This window comes from Saccopteryx leptura, chromosome 2 (assembly GCF_036850995.1).
Source record: "Saccopteryx leptura isolate mSacLep1 chromosome 2, mSacLep1_pri_phased_curated, whole genome shotgun sequence".
In the NCBI taxonomy this organism is placed as follows: domain Eukaryota; kingdom Metazoa; phylum Chordata; class Mammalia; order Chiroptera; family Emballonuridae; genus Saccopteryx; species Saccopteryx leptura.
Genome location: NC_089504.1, coordinates 75,985,229 through 76,006,414, shown reverse-complemented (window position 1 = coordinate 76,006,414; position 21,186 = coordinate 75,985,229). Strand labels below are relative to the sequence as shown.

General features: G+C 39.3%; 1 protein-coding gene and 1 non-coding gene across 2 annotated transcripts in view; both read right to left on the bottom strand.

Moving 5' to 3' along the window:
- CCDC171 (coiled-coil domain containing 171) overlaps window positions 1–21,186 on the bottom strand; it is a 395,587-nt gene that overhangs the window by 294,141 nt on the left and 80,260 nt on the right. The window contains exons 9-10 of the mRNA XM_066368208.1: window positions 15,284–15,444; window positions 7,225–7,363 (exon numbers count right to left, since the gene is read on the bottom strand). Of these exons, the coding sequence (XP_066224305.1) occupies window positions 7,225–7,363; window positions 15,284–15,444 (300 nt within the window). The remainder of the gene's footprint in view (window positions 1–7,224; window positions 7,364–15,283; window positions 15,445–21,186) is intronic.
- On the bottom strand, window positions 12,296–12,371 carry TRNAI-AAU (transfer RNA isoleucine (anticodon AAU)). The gene has a single exon. It is a non-coding gene; the product is annotated as a tRNA-Ile (tRNA).

Sequence of the window (21,186 nt, the reverse complement as noted above, 5' to 3'; positions counted from 1 at the left end):
AAGGGCCTCAGGTGGGCAAAGTATCGCCCCCTAGTGGGATTTTTGGTTGGGTCCTGGACCAGGAGCATGCAGGACTCTATCTCTGCCTCCCCTCCTCTCACTGAATAAAAAAAAAAAATAGATTGAGGAAATTCTAAGAGAGCTCTGTGACAACATGAAGAGAAACAACATCACATCATAGAGGTTCCTGAAAGAGACGAGAATGCACAAGGGATAGAGAATTTGTTTGAAGAAATTATAGCTGAAAACTTCTCTAAATTGATGAAGGAAAAAGTCACACAAGTTCAAGAAGCACACAGAGTCCATTAAAGATAAATACAAGGAGGCCTATACCAACACATCATAATCGAAATGCCTTAGTTAAGAGACAAAGAAAGAATACTAAAAGCTTCAAGAGAAAAGTAGTCAATTACCTAGAAGAGCCCCTATAAGGATGACATCTGACTTCTCAACAGAAATACATCAGGACAGAAGGGATTAGCAAGAAATATTTAAAGCAATGCAAAACAAGAACCTACAACCAAGACTACTATATATAGCACAGCTATCATTTAAAATTGAAGAAATAAAGAGCTTCCCAGACAAAAAAAAAATGGTTCAAGGAATTCATTACCACCAAACCAGTACTGCAAGAATGTTAAAGGGCCTACTACAAGAAGAGGAAATTTTTAAAAATCAAAAGAAAAATTATTATCGGTTTAAAGGATAAAATGACAGCCCTGGCCGGTTGGCTCAGCGGTAGAGCGTCGGCCTAGCGTGCGGAGGACCCGGGTTTGATTCCCGGCCAGGGCACACAGGAGAAGCGCCCATTTGCTTCTCCACCCCTCCGCCGCGCTTTCCTCTCTGTCTCTCTCTTCCCCTTCCGCAGCCAAGGCTCCATTGCAGCAAAGATGGCCCGGGCGCTGGGGATGGCTCTGTGGCCTCTGCCTCAGGCGCTAGAGTGGCTCTGGTCGCAACATGGCGACGCCCAGGATGGGCAGAGCATCGCCCCCTGGTGGGCAGAGCGTCGCCCCATGGTGGGCGTGCCGGGTGGAGCCCGGTCGGGCGCATGCGGGAGTCTGTCTGACTGTCTCTCCCTGTTTCCAGCTTCAGAAAAATGAAAAAAAAAAAAAAAAATTAAAGGATAAAATGACAGTAAATAAGAACATATCAGTAATAACCTTAAATGTAAATGGACTAAATGCTCCAATCAAAACACATAGCATAGCCTGACCAAGGGGGTGGTACAATAAATAGAGCATGGGATTAGGATGCAGAGGACCCAGATTCAAAACCTCAAGGTCAGTAGATTGAGTATAGGCTCATCTGGCTAGAGTGCAGGGTCACTGGCTTGAGTGTGGCATCATAGAAATGATCCCATGGTCACTGACTTGAGCCCAAAGGTCACTGGCTTGAAGCCCAAGGTCGCTGGCTTGAAGCCAAGGTCACTGGCTTGAACAAGGGGTCACTACTCTGCTATAGTCCCCGGTCAAGGCACATATGAGAAAATCAATAAAGAACTAAGGTGCTACAACAAAGAATTGATGCTTCTCATCTCTCTCCCATCCTTTCTATCTGTCCCTATCTATCCCTCTCTCTGCCTCTCTCTCTGTCTCTGTCAAAAAAAAAGATATAGCATAGCTACATAGATAAGAAAACATGACCCTTTTATATGCTGTCTACAGGAGACCCACCTCAGAACAAAAGATACACACAGAATGAAAGTGAAGGGACGGAAAAAATATTTCATGCAAATGGAAATGACAGAAATGGAGGGGTAGTAACACTTGTATCTGACAAAATAGCCTTTAAAACAAAAGATACAGTAAGGAAAAAAGAAGGTCACTACATAATGATAAAGGGAGAATTCCAACAAGAAGTTACAACCATTGTAAATATTTATGCACCCAATATAGGAGTGCTTAAATATATAGAGCAGATTTTGGTAGACATAAAGAGTGAGATCAACAGCAATACTATAATAATTGGGGATTTTAATACCCCACTAATATCAATGGATATACTCTCCAGACAGAAAATTAACAAACAGTGGCCTTAAATGACACACTAAATCAACTAGATTTAATTGATACTTTCAGAACATTTCACCCCAAAGCAGCAGAATATACATTCTTTTTAAGTGCTCATGGTACATTTTATTGGATAGACAACATGTTACAACACAAAACAAGTCTCAAATTTAAGAAGACTGAAATCATATCAAGCAATTTCTCTGACCATGAAACTAGAAATCAACGACAAGAGAAAAACTGAAAACCATTCAAACACTTACAGGCTAAATATCATGTTATTGAATAACAAATGGGTTAACAATGAGATCAAGGAAGAAATAAAAAAATTTCCTTGAAACAAATGAAGATGAACATACAACAACCCAAAATTTATAGGACATAGCAAAAACAGTCCTGAAAGGAAAGTTCATAGCACTACAGGCATACCTTAAGAAGCAAGAGAAAGCTCAAATAAACAATTAACCCTGAACCTAAAAGAACTAAAAAAAAGAACAACAAATAAAACCCAGAGGAAGTAGAAGGAAGGAAATAATAAAGACCAGATTGGAAATAAATGACATAGAGGCTAAAAAGATAATACAAAAGATCAAAGAAACCAAGAGCTGGTTCTTTGAAAAAAGTAAACAAGATTAAGAGCCTTTAACCAGACACATCAAGAAATAAAAGGGACACAAATAAATACAATTAGAAATGAAAGAGGAGAAGTAACAACTGACATCACAGGAATACAAAGGATTGTAAGAAAATACTATGAAGATCTATATGACAAAAAATTTGAACCTGGGCAAAGTAAATAAATTCCTAGAAATGTACAATCTTCCAAAACTGAATCTGGAAGAATCAGAAAACCTGAGCAGACCGATTACAAAAAAATTAAACAGTTATCATAAAACTCCCAGCAAACAAAAGTCCTGAATCAGATTGCTTCACAGGTGAATTTCACCAAATACTCAAAAAACTAACACCTATCTTCAAACTATTCCAAATAATTCAAGAGGAGGAAAGACTGCCAAGCTCATTTTGCAAGACAAGCATTATTCTAACTCCAAAACCAGGTAAAGACACTACAAAAAAAGAAAACTATAGGGCAATATCCCTGATGAACCTGGCTGCTAAAATATACAACAAAATATTAACAAACCGGATCTAGAAAATACATTAAAACGATCAAACATCATGATCAAGTGGGATTTATTCCAGGAGGCAAGGCTGGTACAATAGTCACAAATAAACGTGATTCATCACATAAACAAAATGAAGGATAAAAGTCACATGAGCATATCAAAAGATGCAAAAAAAGCATTTGATAAAATTCAGCACCCACTTATGATCAAAACTCACAGCAAAATGGGAATACAGGGAACATACCTCAACATAATAAAGGGCAATATGACAAACCAACAGCCAACATTATACTTAATATGCAAAAATTAAAAGCAATCCCCTAAAGATCAGGAACAAGGCAGGGGTGCCCCCTTTCACCACTTTTATTCAACATAAGTCTGTAAGTCCTAGCCATAGCAATCAGACAAGAAGAAATAAAAGGTATCCAAATTGGAAAAGAAAAAGAAAAATGTCATTAGTTTCTAATGACATGATACAGTACATAGAAAATCGTAAAGTCTCAGCCAAAAAACTACTAGACCTGATAAATGAATTTAGCAAGGTGGTAGTACATAATATTAATATTCAGAAATCAGTGGCATTTTTATACACCAACAATAAACTGTCAGAAAGAGAAATTAAGGAAACAATCCCCTTTAATGTTGCTACTACAAAAAATAAAGTACCTAGGAATAAATTAACCAAGTAGGTAAAAGACGTATACTTAGAAAATTATAAGACACTGAAAAAGAAATCGAGGAAGATACAAATAAGTGGAAGCATATACCATGTTCATAGAAAGAAAGAATTAACATCATTAAAAAGTCCATTATACACAAAACAATCTAGATTCATTGCAATTCCTATTAAAAAACAAGTGGCAAACATACTTCACAGATCTAGAACAAATATTCCAAAAATTTCTCTGAAACCAAAAAAGAATCTGAATAGCCTCAGCAATCTTGAAAATAAAGAGCAAAGTAAGGAATATCACACTTCCTGATATCAAGCCATACTACAAGGCCACTGTAATCAGAACAGCTTGGTACTGGCATAAGAGCAGGCATACAGATCAATGGGATAGAACAGAGAACCCAGAAATAAACGCACACCCTTATGGTCAATTAATATTTGACAAAGGAGGCAAGAAAATACAATGGGGTCAAGACAGTCTGTTAAATAAATGGTGTTGGGAAAATTGGACAGGTACATGAAAAAAAATGAAACTAGACATCCAACTTACACAATTCACAAAAACAAACTCAAAATGGATAAAAAACTTAAATGTAAGTCACAAAACCATAAAAATCTTGGAAGAAAAAACGTAGGCAGTAAACTCTCCAATATCTCTCGTAGCAATATTTTTGCTGATATAGCTCCACGGGCAAGTGAAATAAATGAAAAAATAAACAAATGGGACATCAAACTAAAAAACATTTGTACAGCAACACCACTAACAAAATAAAAAGACAAGCTACTCAATGTGAGAACATATTCACTGACACATCTGATAAGGAGTTAATAACCAAAATTTATAAAGAACTTCTAAAACTCAACATCAGCAAGGTAAATATTCCAATTAAAAAAATGAGCAGAGCCAGAGCGCATGGGAGAGGCGCCCATTTGCTTCTCCACCCCCAACCCCCTCCTTCCTCTCTGTCTCTCTCTTCCCCTCTCGCAGCCGGGGCTCCATTGGGGCGAGGATGGCCCGGGCGCTGGGGATGGCTCCTTGGCCTCTGCCCCAGGCGCTGGAGTGGCTCTGGTCGCGGCGGGGCGGCGCCCCGGAGGGGCAGAGCATCGCCCCCTGGTGGGCAGAGCGTCACCCCTGGTGGGCGTGCCGGGTGGATCCCGGTCGGGCGCATGCGGGAGTCTGTCTGACTGTCTTTCCCCGTTTCCAGCTTCAGAAAAATACAAAAAAAAAAAAAAAAATGAGCAGAGAACCTGAATAGACATTTCTTCAAAGAGGACATACAAATGGCCAATAGGCATAAAAGAAAATGTTCAATGTCACTAATCATCAGAGAAATGCAAATTAAAACAACAATGAAATACCACTTCACAACTGTCAGAATGGCTCTCATAAACAAATCAACAAACTGGCGAGGGTGTGGAGAAGAGAAATCCCCCTGCACTGCTGGTGGGAATGTAGACTGGTGCAGCCACTGTGGAAAACAGTATGGCGTTTCCTCAAAAAATTAAAAATGGAACTGCCTTAGGACCCAGCTATCCCACTTATAGGAATATATCCTAAGAATCTTAAAACACTAATTCAAAATCATATATGCACCCCTCTGTTTATTGCAGCATTGTTTACAGTAGCCAAGATCTGGAAACAGCCCAAGTGTCCAACAGTGAGTGAGTGGATAAAAAAACTGTGGCACATTTACACAATGAAATACTACACAGCCATGAAAAAAAAAGAACATCTTACCTTTTGCAACAGCATGGATGGACCTGGAGATTATTATACTAAGTAAAATACGTCAATCAGAGAAAGACAAATACCATATGATCTCACTTGTATGTGGAATCTAATGAACACAATAAACTGAGAACCAAAATAGAAACAAAGGCAGGGTCACAGGGACCAGAGGGACAGCTGTCAGAGGGAAGGGGGATGAGGGGATGGGATCAGAGAAGGTGAAGGGATTAGAGAAATTATATATATATATACATAACACATAGATACAGATAACAGGGCAGCAAGTCTTAAAGGAAAAAGTGGGAAGAAGGTGGCGAAAGGGGGTAAAATGGGAACAGAAAGAGACCTTGCATGAGACATGGGGGCACATTGCAGGGAGCTGAAGGTGTTCTACTGAGTGGGACATTTGAAACCATGTTAACACAATAAATTAAAATTTTAAAAATAAATAAGTAAATAAAACAACCCCAAAAAAGGGAAGACAAACTTGGTGATGATGTGAAAGCTAGTTTATTACAGAATGGAAACAAAATTATAAGCTACAAAACCATTACAAAAAAGAGTCTTTTAAATCATTAGATCAATGAATTATAAACCCTGATTTCCTATCAACCAAGGTAACTTCGTTTTATGCACCCAGAAATAAATTGGTAGATAAGTAAACACCACTGAATAAATTTTTTTTTTGTATTTTTCCGAAGTTAGAAGTGAAGAGTGGCAGACAGACAGACTCCTGCATGCACCCAACTGGGAACCACCCGGCATGCCCACCAGGGGGTGATGCTCAGCCCATCTGGGGCATTGCTCCATTGCGACCAGAGCCATTCCCGCACCTGAGGTGGAGGCCATGAAGCTGTCTTCAGCGCCTGGGCCAACTTTGCTCCAGTGGAGCCTCAGCTGCGGGAGAGGAAGAGAGAGAGAGAGAGAAAGGAGAGGGGGAGAAGTGGAGAAGGAGATGGGTACTTCTCCTGTGTGCCCTGATCAGGAATCGAACCCGGGACTGCCTCATGCCAGGCCGACTCTGAATAAATTTTAAAGCATTTTATAAGTCAGATGTTTCACAAATTCAATTAGTCTTCCCAATAATTCCAAATAAAAGAGGTTTTATTATGTACATCTTAATTGTAATCAGCCTCTCTACTTTTTTTTTTTTTTTTTTGAGAGAGAGTCAGAGAGAGGGACAGATAGGGACAGACAGGAAGGGAGAGAGGTGAGAAGCATCAGTTCTTTGTTGCAGCTCCTTAGTTGTTCAGTGATTGCTTTCTCATATGTGCCTTGACCAGGGGGCTACAGCAGAGTGAGTGACCCCTTGCTCAAGCCAGCGACCTTGGACTCAAGTCAGCAACCTTGGGCTTCAAGCCAGCAACCATGGGGTCCTGTCTATGATCCCATGCTCAAGCCAGCAATCCCTCACTCAAGCTGGTGAGCCTCCACTCAAGCCGGATGAGCCCACGCTCAAGCCAGTGACCTCGGGGTTTCAAACCTGGGTCCTCTGCATCCCAGTCCAACACTCTATTCACTGTGCCACTGCCTGGTCCGGCAGCTTCTCTTTTTGAAATTTGATGTCAATGTCACTAAAATTACTTTCATACTACTATCTCATGGCATGTTGTGAGGGAAAAAACCTGTTAAACATCTCATTTGATCCAATAAAATAATTGCCATAGGGCTTTTTTTCATCCTTACCATTACAAGTTCTTCCTGTAATTCACTGAAACTTTTTTCATTGTACTGGAGTCTCTTTGAAAGATCTACAATGACTTTCTTCTGTTCCTCAAGCTCTTCATTGAGTTTCTTGTCTTTGGAGACATACTCTCTTTCTAATCTGAAAAGTTAAAAGTATCAGAGCAAGTTTTTCAAATATGCTTTTATCAAATCCTATTATACATCTTTAAGACAAGTGGCATATGTACTATATATCACGTTTTAAAGACAAAAGGCTTTAATAGGTCACCTCTCATTTTTTCAAATAGAAAGGGCTGCATATTCTTAACTGAAAGACTCTAAATGAGTAACACCTCATCACCCTTTTGTTAGCAGATATTTGTAGTAGGCACAATGTTATAAGCAAGATATGTTTATTGTTGATTTGGTCTCACTATTATTTTGGATGAACAAAACCCACACACCATGGTTCAATTATCTCAGAAACTGCCTCAAAACACAACAGTCCTATCAAATAATTTTTAAATAATAGTATTACACTAGAAATGGAGCCACCTGACCGGGCATTGGCACAGTGGATAGAGTGTTGACCTGGGACACTGTGGACCTGGGTTTGAAACCCTTAAGTCAGGCTTGAGCACGAGCTCACCAGCTTGGGTGCAGGGTCATCACCTTGAGTGTGGGATCATAGACATGACCCCATGGTCACTGGCTTGAGCCCTAAGGTCACTGGCTTAAGCAAGGGGTCACTGGCTCAGCTGAGCCCCCCAAACAGGGCAGGTATTAGACAGCAATCAATAACTAAAAGTGCTGCAACTATGACTGATGCTTCTCATCTCTGTCCTTTTATGTCTGTCTGTCCCTATCTGCCCCCCCTCACTAAAAAAAAAAAAAAAAAGAAAAGAAAAGAAATGGAGCCAACTTTTTTCCTGAGTGTCTGTACAAATGGAACTGTTGTGATGGCATGAAAAGCCCAAAGCAAAAATAATAAAAAATAATTCATATTCACCGTAAAAACACATGAATTTCTTTTCAAAGGATTTGCCTTCATATTTAAATTTTGTTCAGGCTGATATTAAACTATATTTATATTCTTGTATGGACATATGATAAAATGTTGCCTGGAAGTATTTTAGACAAAATTTTGTTATAGATGACCCACCAAGTGACTTCAGACTTCTTGACATTAAAATTGAATGAATACCAGTGGAAGTATGAAAGAAGACAAAGATTTTTTTTAAAAATTTTTTCAGATCACAAGTTTTAAATTTTTCCTCTAATGTGTAATTTCTCAAGAAGCTACTTTACGAGGGAATAAATCAAACAAGAAAAAAGGCACAAAATCAGCAAACAAGAGATCCAGTACAGAGGAAAGCAGAGGAATTCCAAGGACTGGTGAAGGGAAGCCCCAGGGTGACTGTGAAAAGGGAGCCGAAAGCAAATCGTCCAGAATGGAGAGGTGGAGAAAGAGGTGCCAGAGGGGTGTGTCTTAGAGAAAACTTAAACATGATAGTGTTTCTGAGGTGTAGGAACACAATGAGATGTTTTCAGTTCTATTAGAGAGTTTAAAAATAACGTAGCAATTGGAACATATAAACTAGTCCAATTTAAAATGAGGCAAGTGTTATTTATTTATTCACTTAATAATTCAGCAAACCTTAAACAGCTCTTATGTAGCAGGCACTATTCTAGGCATTGGAAGACAGCAATGAATGAAACAAAGTTCCCCTCAACATATATAGACAGACAACACACAAAATAGAATATAAAATGTGCTATAAAAATATATAAAGATGGCCCTGGCTGGTTATTCAGTGGATAGAGCATCAGCCTGGTGTATGGATGTTTAAGGTTTGATTCCAGTCATGGCACACAGGAGAAGCAATCATTTGCTTCTCTCCTTTCTCTCTCCTCCTTCTCTCCCTCTTCCCTACCCACATTCAGTGGCTCAATTGGTTTGTGCGTGGTCCCAGACACTGAAAATGGCTCAACTGGTCTGAGTGCATCAGCCTCAAATGCTAAAACTAACTCTGTACTTCAGCATTGGCCCTAGATTGGGTTTCCAGGTATTCCTAGTCTGCCTATCTCGCCTCCTTTCCCCTAATAAAGAGAGAGAGAGAGAGAGAGAGATTGAGAGAGAGAGAGAGAGAGAGAGAGAGAGAGAGAGAGAGATGAGTTACACAAAAAACACCCCAAAAATATAACACTATTAAAGGACGGAGGACAAAACGAGTAAGTGGGTGATGTGCGGAAAGGGTACAGTGGAGATAAGTAAAGGCCATAGGTAACATTTAAATGTGAAAATCAAAAAATGGCAGAATATGAATGTATAGTATTTAGAAATATGAAGTTAAATATCAGAGGAAACATTGGTAAGAATTAAAAGTGGTTGCCTCTGCCTGACCAGACGGGGGTGCAGTGGATAGAGCGTCGGACTGGGATGCAGAAGACCCAGGTTCGAGACCCCGAGGTCGTCAGCTTGAGTGTGGGCTCATCTGGTTTGAGCAAGGCTCACCAGCTTGGACCCAAGGTCGCTGACTCGAGCAAGGGGTTACTCAGTCTGCTGAAGGCCTACGGTCAAGGCACATATCAGAAAACAATCAATGAACTAAGGTGTCACAATGAAAAACTGATGATTGATGCTTCTCATCTCTCTGCGTTCCTGTCTGTCTGTCCCTATCTATCCCTCTCTCTGACTCTCTCTGTATTGGAAAAAAAATAATAAATAAATAAATGTGGTTGCCTCAACTTCTGGTCAAGATGGCATATAGGTAAATATGGAACTTGCCTCCTCCCACAACCACATAAAAATTACAACTAAACTACACAACAATCATCATTCAGAACTGCCTAAAATCTAGCCAAATCAAAGCACCACCACCCAACCACCTCCATAAGTGACACACTCAAGGGGTAGACTCAGCAGGCACCAGAGCCCCGCTGAAGTAAGTCCTGTTCTGTGGAGTGGGCCTCTGCACAGCTGATCCCCATGGTGGTCAGAGGTCTGTGATCAGTGGTCAAAACCAGTCCTTGCAGCTGATCGGCCTGGGGTTAAATCCCTCCAATTGATGTGCCAACAGCAATCAAGGCTCAACTGTAACAGGAGGGTGTACACAGCCTACACAGGGGTGTACCTCAAGTACTCAGCCTGGGTGATCAGGAAGCCTGGGCCACTTAACTTCACAGAACACCTCCATTATTAGGCCAGTCTACCAAGCAGCTCTATCTAATACATAGAAACAAATACAGGAAAGCTGCCAAAATTAGGAGACTAAGAAACATATCCCAAATGAAAGAAGAGAACAAAACTCCAGAAAAGGAACTAAACAAAATAGAGACAAGCAATCTACTATATGTGGAGTTCAAAACACACCAGTGTTATAAGGATGCTCACTGAACGCAGTGAGAACCTCAATAGCATAAAAAAGGGCCAGTCAGAAATGAAAGATACAGTAATTGAAATGAACTCTAATTTACAGGGAATCAACAGTAAAACAGATGAAGTAGAGAATCAAATCAGCAATTTGGAATGTAAAGAAGCAAAAATAACCCAATAAGAATAGCAAAAAGAAAAAAGAACCCAAGAATTTGAGGATAGTGTAAGGAACCTCTGAGATAAGTTTAAATATATTACAGAATATCATTTCAGTCATCCTAGAGGAAGCAAGTCAACCCAATTAAGAACTACTGGTTGAGGCCCTGGCCGGTTGGCTCAGTGGTAGAGCGTTGGCCTGGCATGCGGGAGTCCCAGGTTCGATTCCCGGCCAGGGCACACAGGAGAAGCGCCCATCGCCTTCTCCACCTCTCCCCCTCTCCTTCCTCTCTGTCTCTCTCTTCCCCTCCCGCAGCCAAGGCTCCACTGGAGCAAAGTTGGCCCGGGTGCTGAGGATGGCTCTGTGGCCTCTGTCTCAGGTGCTAGAATGGTTCTGATTGCGGCAGAGCGACACCCCAAGATGGACAGAGCATCGCCCCCTGGTGGGCATGCCAGGTGGATCCCGGTCAGGCACATGCGGGAGTCTGTCTGACTGCCTCCCGTTTCCAGCTTTGGAAAAATACAATAAATAAATAAATAAATAAATAAATAAATAAATAAATAAATAAAAAGAACTACTGGTTGAAAATATTATAAGCATTATTAATAAAGATAGTCACAGTGACAAAGTTCTATATTTTTTCAAACATCTGTCTTTTGAGTGCTATCTTTATGATTTTTGCTATTTTTATAATAATTACATTTAAACAATATTTTTCTTTAACTCACTTAAGTGAAATAAAGTATAAAAGAAATCTTATATTACTACTGTAAATGGAATACCATGATCTATGTCATAGAAATAAACATTAAAAATATTTTAAAATTTTAAATATACATAAAAATAAATTTATTAATTAAAAATCATATATATGTATGCATATACACACACATATAACCCTAACTGCCAGCCTATCATCATGCACATACCAATGGTGGTAAAATGGTTTAGTATGACTACTGACTTTGGGGGGGTGGCGTTTAAAAATTATAAACTTCATAAAGCATCCCACAGAACATTCCAGATGAAAGGAGGCTTTGGGATTAAAAAAGTTAAAATTAGCAGGACTCAGAGCCTAACCCAGGGGTTCTCAAAGTGTGTGCCAGGGCACACTGGTGTACCCTAACAGGGGTCTCAAACTCGCAGCCCGCAGTAAACTGCATGTACGATTGTGCTTGTTGTACTGATTTTTTTTTGTTTTCAACTGCAGTGAGAAAAGTGTTGCATAACAGTTGCCTTTTTTTTTTTTTTTTCATTTTTCTGAAGTTGGAAACAGGGAGAGACAGTCAGACAGACACCCGCATGCGCCCAACCGGGATCCACCCGGCACGCCCACCAGGGGCGACGCTCTGCCCACCAGGGGGCGATGCTCTGCCCATCCTGGGCGTCGCCATATTGCAACCAGAGCCACTCTAGCGCCTGAGGCAGAGGCCACAGAGCCATCCCCAGCGCCTGGGCCATCTTTGCTCCAATGGAGCCTTGGCTGCGGGAGGGGAAGAGAGAGACAGAGAGGAAAGCGCGGCGGAGGTGTGGAGAAGCAAATGGGCGCTTCTCCTGTGTGCCCTGGCCGGGAATCGAACCCGGGTCCTCCGCACATTAGGCCGACGCTCTACCGCTGAGCCAACCAGCCAGGGCCAACAGTTGCCTTTTGTAGACCTAGTGCAGCCTGCCAAACGGCTGTGATCTTGCTCTGTGGCCCACATGCTGAGTTGAGTTTGAGACCCCTGCCCTAGAAAAGATTTCCAGGTGCGCCCTATGGTATTCCAGAGAAATATGTGCCTGTTGGGAACCAAAAAACCAATAGTTTTTGGAGTTTAGATTTTTGGGGGACAGAGGTGTGGGGAATTGGCTGTACGCTGACAGTCTGCCCAACCTCCACCTCACTTGCCTGATTAGGTTGCAAAAGGCTGTTAAGCTGTGGTGTTGGATTGTTTAACTATCCCCCATGTTTCCTGGAAAGACTGGAGGCAAGTTTCTTCTATCCTTTGTTTGGTGTAAAGTTAAGATGGTATGTATGGTGGGGGTTTTGGATTGATGATTATACATAAAGAATTGTCTCCTGAAGCCTTTTGAATTTCTATTAAAGAAAAATATGTGGCAATATCTAAAGAAACTTTGAACATTTTACTACAATTTTCAACATCCTATTTATGTGAATTAGGATTTTCTACCCTCAACACAATTAAGAGTAAAAAGAGAGGAATTCTTCAATGTATTGACGAGGAAATGAGAGTTAGCCTTTCAAATATATGCCCAAACATTGAAGAAATCGCTAGAACATATCAGGCTCATGTTTCTCATAAACACAAGAATGAAAAAACTTAACACATTCGTGCCAGGACCTGCCAAATTTAATAAATCTTACTAAGAATGTATCTATATATGATATATAAAAAGACAACTTTTTTTTTGCCTGACCAGGTGGTGGCGCAGTGGATAGAGCGTTGGACTGGGATGCGGAAGGACCCAGGTTCGAGACCCTGAGGTTGCCAGCTTGAGTGCGGGCTCATCTGGCTTGAGCAAAGAGCTCACCAGCTTAGACCCAAGGTCGCTGGCTCCAGCAGGGGGTTACTCGGTCTGCTGAAGGCCTGCGGTCAAGGCACATGTGAGAAAGCAATCAATGAACAAATAAGAAGTCGCAATGCGCAACGAAAAACTGATGATTGATGCTTCTTATCTCTCTCTGTTCCTGTCTGTCTGTCCCTGTCTATCTCTGCCTCTGTAAAAAAAAAAAAAAAAAAAAAAAAGACAACTTTTTGTTGTTCTTTTTATTTTTTAACCCCTTTTTTACGAATTCTAAAAAGCGTAACTCAAAAAATGTAACATAAAAATGTTTTTTAATGTCAGAATAAATTTAATTTTGTCATATTTATTTCATTTAATTACTGTAAAAGCATACTTGGACTTTATATTTTTTCTTTAATATCTGACTTAATTATTATAACATATTTCTCTGAAATTTGTATATAGTGCACCTACAATTATTTGTAGGATTTTTTTTTTTTTTTTTCATTTTTCTGAAGCTGGAAACAGGGAGAGACAGTCAGACAGACTCCCGCATGCGCCCGACCGAGATCCACCCGGCACGCCCACCATGGGGCAACGCTCTGCCCACCAGGGGGTGATGGTCTGCCCCTCCGGGGCGTCGCCATGTTGCGACCAGAGCCACTCTAGCGCCTGAGGCAGAGGCCACAGAGCCATCCCCAGCGCCCGGGCCATCTTTGCTCCAATGGAGCCTTGGCTGCGGGAGGGGAAGAGAGAGACAGAGAGGAAAGCGCGGCGGAGGGGTGGAGAAGCAAATGGGCGCTTCTCCTGTGTGCTCTGGCCGGAATCGAACCCGGGTCCTCCGCACACTAGGCCGACGCTCTACCGCTGAGCCAACCGGCCAGGGCATTTGTAGGATTTTAAATGCTCCTCGATTTCAAAAACTTTGAGAACCACTGACCTAAGCTGTGATGGTACAGCAGATAAAGCATCCACCTGAAATGCTGAGGTGGTAGGTTCAAAACCCCAGGCTTGCCTGGTGAAGGCACATGCAAGAAGCAATTACTGAGTTGATGCTTCTTGCTCCCCCCCCACCTTCTCACTCTCCTCTCTCTAAATATTAATAAAATAAATTTAAAATAAAATTAGTAGGAGTCAGAAAAACGATGGTCTGCTACTTATTAGCTATGTGTCCTTACCCTCGTTAAACCTCAATTTTCATGTATGTAAAACTGAGGCATAAGGAGTAGCTACCTCATAAGGCGTTGTATCAGTTAAAGGAAACCATGCAGCACTAGCCATGAAGTGAGCCACAATGCATGCTTGCCACTAGTGGCAGTATTAGTCCTACTATTATGTCTGCAGTTTTAGAAAATCTCAAACAAACATTCTGCATCTCCACACACACCAATTTAGGTGACCTAAAAGTCAAGGTCTTTAAAGATACTGTATTACTTCAGCAGATATAATGTAAAATACAGTAATACATTTAATTTCTAGTGTAAGAACTACATTTCTGAGACTACCTGGAAGAGCCAGGATACTTAAAAATCCAAAAAACTAAGTACAGTTATACTTGATGAAGTCCTTTATACCCAACACCACTGATATTAATGGAAACAGTGGTCCCTCGTCTATCTCAGGGATTAGGTTCCAGAACCCCACCCCATAGGTAAAAATCCACTTAGTAGTGACCTAATATTTATTTTATGATTTCTATATATTTTAAGGCTTTATTTCAATTTAATATTCTTTTAATGTGTTCTAATTAATATTTTTATATTGTTTTCACTTTTTTAGGCTAGAAAATGCTTATTTTACTGCAAAAAATTAAAATAATAAATATATAAAAATACCTATATACTGCAACATCATGCAAGATAGTGAAAAATCTGCAATATAAAATTAGATATATACGATTTTAAAATCCGTGATACAGTTGAGACCACAAAAAAGTGAACCACAATATGGCAAGGGACGACTATTTAAAATACTACACATTCATACTTACATGAGTTTCATAAACTATCTTAACTTAGAGAATTTTACAGTAGAACACTTACAAACTTAGTTTTGCAAAGCTCTCTTGTGCATTATGCTTTTCCCGCTCATATGCACTTTCAACTTCTTTGAATTCATTCTTGATCATCTCCAAATCAGCAACAGCTTCTGCTTGGCTGGCCTTTTCTACCTGCAAAGCTCCTTCCAGGTCTCGAATCCGCAACTACCAGGTAACAAAGAAGTAATTAAAGCAAGCGAGGAAATGCTAGAAGCATCAATCTCAAATTGAGTAGAATACTTTATCAACACCACCAGATCATTCATCTGAATACTTTCTTTCTGCTTTGATTTAAAAAGGAAAATAAACAAAACACAGTTTATTCCCTTTCTCAACATGTTCAATGGAAGGGAGGAAGAATAGAAGAACAGAGTGAACTGCACTAAGAAAAGGTACAGGCTGATACAACATAACCTGTCCCATCCGAGTGCCTAATATTGACCTCCTAATCCATTTGGACACTTCTTTTATAAAGCATAATAAAGTGGTTTTTTTAACTAAACGAAATTTTTCTTCCCCTCTTATGCAAAACATCATCACATCTTTATAAATCTAAGAAAGTTAATACTCTTTTTATTCCTGAAGATTTCTTACTGAAGAAAGTGAAGTTTTTATTATCAAGTATTATTACTTGACTGAAATATTTATGGATATGGTACATATGATATCTGGGATTTGCTTTAAAACAGGGGTCCCCAAACTTTTTACACAGGGGGCCAGTTCACTGTCCCTCAGACCGTTGGAGGGCTGGACTATAAAAAAAAACTATGAACAAATCCCTATGCACACTGCACATATCTTATTTTAAAGTAAAAAAAAACAAAACAGGAACAAATACAATATTTAAAATAAAGAACAAGTAAATTTAAATTAACAAACTGACCAGTATTTCAATGGGAACTTTGCTCCTCTCACTGACCACCAATGAAAGAGGTGCCCCTTCCGGAAGTGCGGTGGGCCGGATAAATGGCCTCAGGGGGCCGCATGTGGCCCGCGGGCCGTAGTTTGGGGACCCCTGATTTAAAATAATCTGATGATGGAGGAGTGGGAGAGGGAACATAAAACACGACTGGCCTAAGTAAAACCTAAAGCTGTGTGATGAGTACATGGGCTTCAACCTATTAGTTTGTATTTTTGTATATACTTAAAATTTTACATAATACAACGTTTTAAAAATTATATTCCCTATCTATCCCAACAATAAAGTGTATTGCCATAAAAAATACATAGCTGTAAAAAGGGAGGAAAACAACTTTTAAAAAGGCAATCCCAAAGATTAGGGGATCAGGGAATGTGCAGATACTTTCAGCTTTTTGTACAGTGCATTTTCACCAATTAAATAAGTTGATTTTGCATCTCATTTGCAAAATCAAACAACTTTTTTTGACTTGTCATTTGCTTTTCTTGTGTTCTTGTTTAATAAAAAGCCAAATGCACCCTGGCCGGTTGGCTCAGCGGTAGAGCGTCGGCCTAGCGTGCGGAGGACCCGGGTTCGATTCCCGGCCAGGGCACACAGGAGAAGCGCCCATTTGCTTCTCCACCCCTCCGCCGCACTTTCCTCTCTGTCTCTCTCTTCCCCTCCCGCAGCCAAGGCTCCATTGGAGCAAAGATGGCCCGGGCGCTGGGGATGGCTCTGTGGCCTCTGCCTCAGGCGCTAGAATGGCTCTGGTCGCAACATGGCGACGCCCAGGATGGGCAGAGCGTCGCCCCTGGTGGGCGTGCCGGGTGGATCCCGGTCGGGCGCATGCGGGAGTCTGTCTGACTGTCTCTCCCTGTTTCCAGCTTAAGAAAAATGAAAAAAAAAAAAAAAAAAAGCCAAATGCTTCTTTTTTTATCGCTTCATATTCACTTTGAAATACCCCCTAATTTTTGTGAGCTATATGTGTGTGTGTGTGTGTGTGTGTGTGCGTGTGCGCGCGCGCGTTTTTATTTTAGCAAGAGAAAAACAGAGACAAACAGGAAGGGAGAGAGATGAGAAGCATCAACTCATAGTTGTGACATTTTAGTTGTTCATTGATTGCTTTCTCATATGAGCCCGACCAGGGGTCTCCAGCCAAGCCAGTGACCCATTGCTCAAGCCAGCCAGCTTTGGGTTCAAGCCGGTGACCATGTGGTCATGTCTATGATCTGACACTCAAGCTAGCGACAACCCCACACTCAAGTTGATGAGCCTGAGCTCAAGCTAAGTGAGCTCATGCTCAAATCAGCAACCTCAAGGTTTCAAACCTGGGTCCTCAGGGTCCTAGGTCAACTCTCTATCCAGTGCACCACCACCTGGTCAGGCTGTTAATATATACTGAAAAGAGCAAAATCAAGCTCCTTGTATATATATAATATATAGTATGCTATATTTTAGGTAAACAAATGAAACAAATAATAAGTAGCAGGCTGGAGGGGAGAGAAACAGGAAGGAGTGAGTGAAAGCAAGAGTTCTCAATTGTTTAGTATTGTTTTTACTTCTGAACTATGGAGATATTTTACCTTTTCAGAAAATTAAATTAAAAAAATAGTTGGCTAAAGTTCAAAAAAAAGAGTAGAGTAGAAAAAAATGTTTCACACTACATAGGTAATAGGCTTTAGAAGCATATGATTTGGGTTTAAATCCAGCCTTGCAAATTAACTTGTAGGACCTTGGGCAGTAAATAATAATAATATACAAACTATCACCTTTACAGGGTTGCTACAAAGATCTAATGAGATATCTATTTAATATTAATTTTATATTAACATATTTAATATTAAATATAAATATAAATATATTATACTTATTGTTTAAATATTTTAAGCATTTAGTATACTAGTGTTCAAGATATATATAATAATCATAAAAAGGCACAACTTAGTTCTTGAGGAGTTCATAGTTTTTAGGAGAGAACAGACCATGTGGTGAGTACTCCCTGTCACAGAGGCATGCACAAAGGGCCATGAAACCAGAGAAAGCCATGAACTCTGCATGGGACAAGACTCCCAGAAATGGCAAAAGACAACCTGTGTTAAAAAGGTAAACTCACCAAGAAATGAAGCCTAGGACAGTATGAAAAAGGTTCATAAATTAATCTACACAAATAATGATCATAAGAAATCATTTGTAATTATGCAAACTTCTCCTGGAGTAATTGAAACATTCATTTTTGCACTACAGTAAAAAAATAGAATGAATATGTAGATACAACTTTGTAAATTTTCAAACTTGGTCTTTTACACTTTATTTTTCTGTGTTGTTTTGTATAAATCCAATGTTTACAAGTAAAATAAATACAGGAAACATTTTCTTCTGACTATACTGTTATCATCTTTCATAAAAAAAAAATGCACTCAGTCACAAATGATAACCAATCCAACTGAAAGAAAAGTTGACTACAAATTAACAATTCTGGGTCAACCATTTTGAAACTACTTTATCATTTTTATAACACAGTATCCAAACAAATGTAATAACAGAAATTTCAAATATATAACTAGTTTGTAAGCTGGTAATTAATTCCAATTATTAGGTAGTATAATTTGCTTTCAAACTAGTCTGAAACTAACGTTTACTAGGTGAACCTCATTGAAAGTATCTGTCAATATAGATACAAGGTTCAAATATAAACTTTTATTTCTCCAAGTCATAGCATATCGAATATTATTTTAACTGTATAATTAAAATATATGCAATAATTTTCATTTTTAGATCTAACTATTTCCAGTGACATAAGGTACAATGGAAAATCTTAATTTTGAATGATACTTCTTTCATGAAATGAAAGCTGTATTGCTTATTGTTACCATTTTGGGTGATCCAATAATTAGGGGGTAAAAGCTTATCTTACACAAATTTGCTTAATATACAGACACTCACATAGTTGCATCTGAGAATTTTGAAGGTTAAAGGGTCATTTCATTAAAGATAAAAGTTAAAAAAATTATAGAATTCTTACAAATTTACCTGCATCTCATGTGAAGGCTTATTAAAACAATAAGGTAAGAGACAACACCAAGCCTAGACTCAACCAACTCTCCAAAAATAAACACCATGAGAAGACAAAAAAGTGTAATCCAAATGAAACCACAAGTGACACCCTCAGGAGATGAACTGAGTGATATGGAAATAATCAAACTTCCAGATGTGGAGATCAAAATAATGATTGTAAGGATGCTTAGGGATCTTAGAACAACAATGGATGGTCACTATGAACACCTAAATAAAGAAATAGCAAGTATAAAAAAGAATCAGTCGGAGATGACAAATACAATATCAGAAATAAAGACCACAATGGAAGGAATTAAAAACAGGATAGATAGAGCAGAGGATCAAACCAGCGAATTAGAGGACAACTGGAATGAAGGCATGAAAACAGAGAAGAAAAGAGAAAAGAGACTCAAAAAGTCAGAGGAAACCCTTAGAGAGCTCTGTGACAACATGAAGAGAAATAACATCCGCATCATAGGGGTTCCTGAAGAAGAAGAAAAAGAACAAGGAATAGAGATGTTGTTCAATCATATCATAGCTGAAAACTTCCCTAAATTAATGCAAGAGAAACTCTCACAAGTCCAAGAAGCACAGAGGACTCCATTAAAGAGAAACCCAAAGAAACCTACACCAAGACACATCATAATTAAAATACCAAAGCTAAGTGATAAGAGAAAATATTAAAAGCTGCAAGAGAAAAAAAAGTTATCACCTACAAAGGAGCCCCCATAAGGATAACATCTGACTTCTCAACAGAAACACTTGAGGCCAAAAGGGAATTGCAAGAAATATTCAAAGTAATGCAGAACAAGAACCTACAACCAAGACTACTTTATCCAGCAAGGCTATCGTTTAAAATCAAAGGAGAAATAAAAAGCTTCCCAGACAAAAAACAACTCAAGGAATTCATTACAACCAAACCAATGCTGCAAGAAATGTTAAGGGGCCTGTTGTAAACAGATCAAAGTGGGAAAAGAATATAGCAAAAAAGGAATACACCTTTAAAGAAGAAAATGGCAATAAACAACTACATATCAATAATAACCTTAAATGTAAATGGATTAAATGATCCAATCAAAAGACATAGGGTAGCTGCGTGGATAAGAAAACAGACCCATACATATGTTGTCTACAAGAGACACACCTTAGAACAAAAGACACACATAGATTGAAGGTAAAAGGATGGAAAAAAACATTTCATGCAAACGGAAATGAAAAAAAAGCTGGGGTAGCACTACTTATATCAGACAAATTGGACTTTAAAACAAAGGATATAGTAAGAGATAAAGAAGGCCACTACATAATGATAAAGGGAGTAATCCAACAGGAAGATATAACTATTATAAATATCTATGCATCTAATATAGGAGCACCCAAATATATAAAGCAGACTTTGATGGATTTAAAGGGCGAGATCAACAGCAATACTATAATAGTAGGGGATTTCAATACCCCACTAACATCACTAGATAGATCCTCAAGAAAGAAAATTAACAAAGAAACAGCAGACTTATTGGAAACACTAGATCAACTCGATTTAATAGATATCTTCAGAACCTTTCACCCTAAAGCAGCAGAATATACATTCTTTTCAAGTGCTCATGGTACATTCTCTAGGATAGACCACATGTTAGGGCACAAAAGTGCTCTCAACAAATTTAAGAAGACTGAAATCATATCAAGCACTTTCTCTAATCACAATGGCATGAAACTAGAAATGAATCACAACAGAAAAGCTCAAAAATTCTCAAACACATGGAAACTAAATAGCAGGGTGTTAAATAATGAATGGATTAAGAATGAGATCAAAGAAGAAATAAAAAAATTCCTAGAAACGAATGACAATGAGCATACAACAACTCAAAATTTATGGGACACAGCGAAAGCAATGCTGAGAGGGATGTTCATAGCACTATAGGCACGCTTTCAGAAACTAGAAAAAGCTCAAATAAACA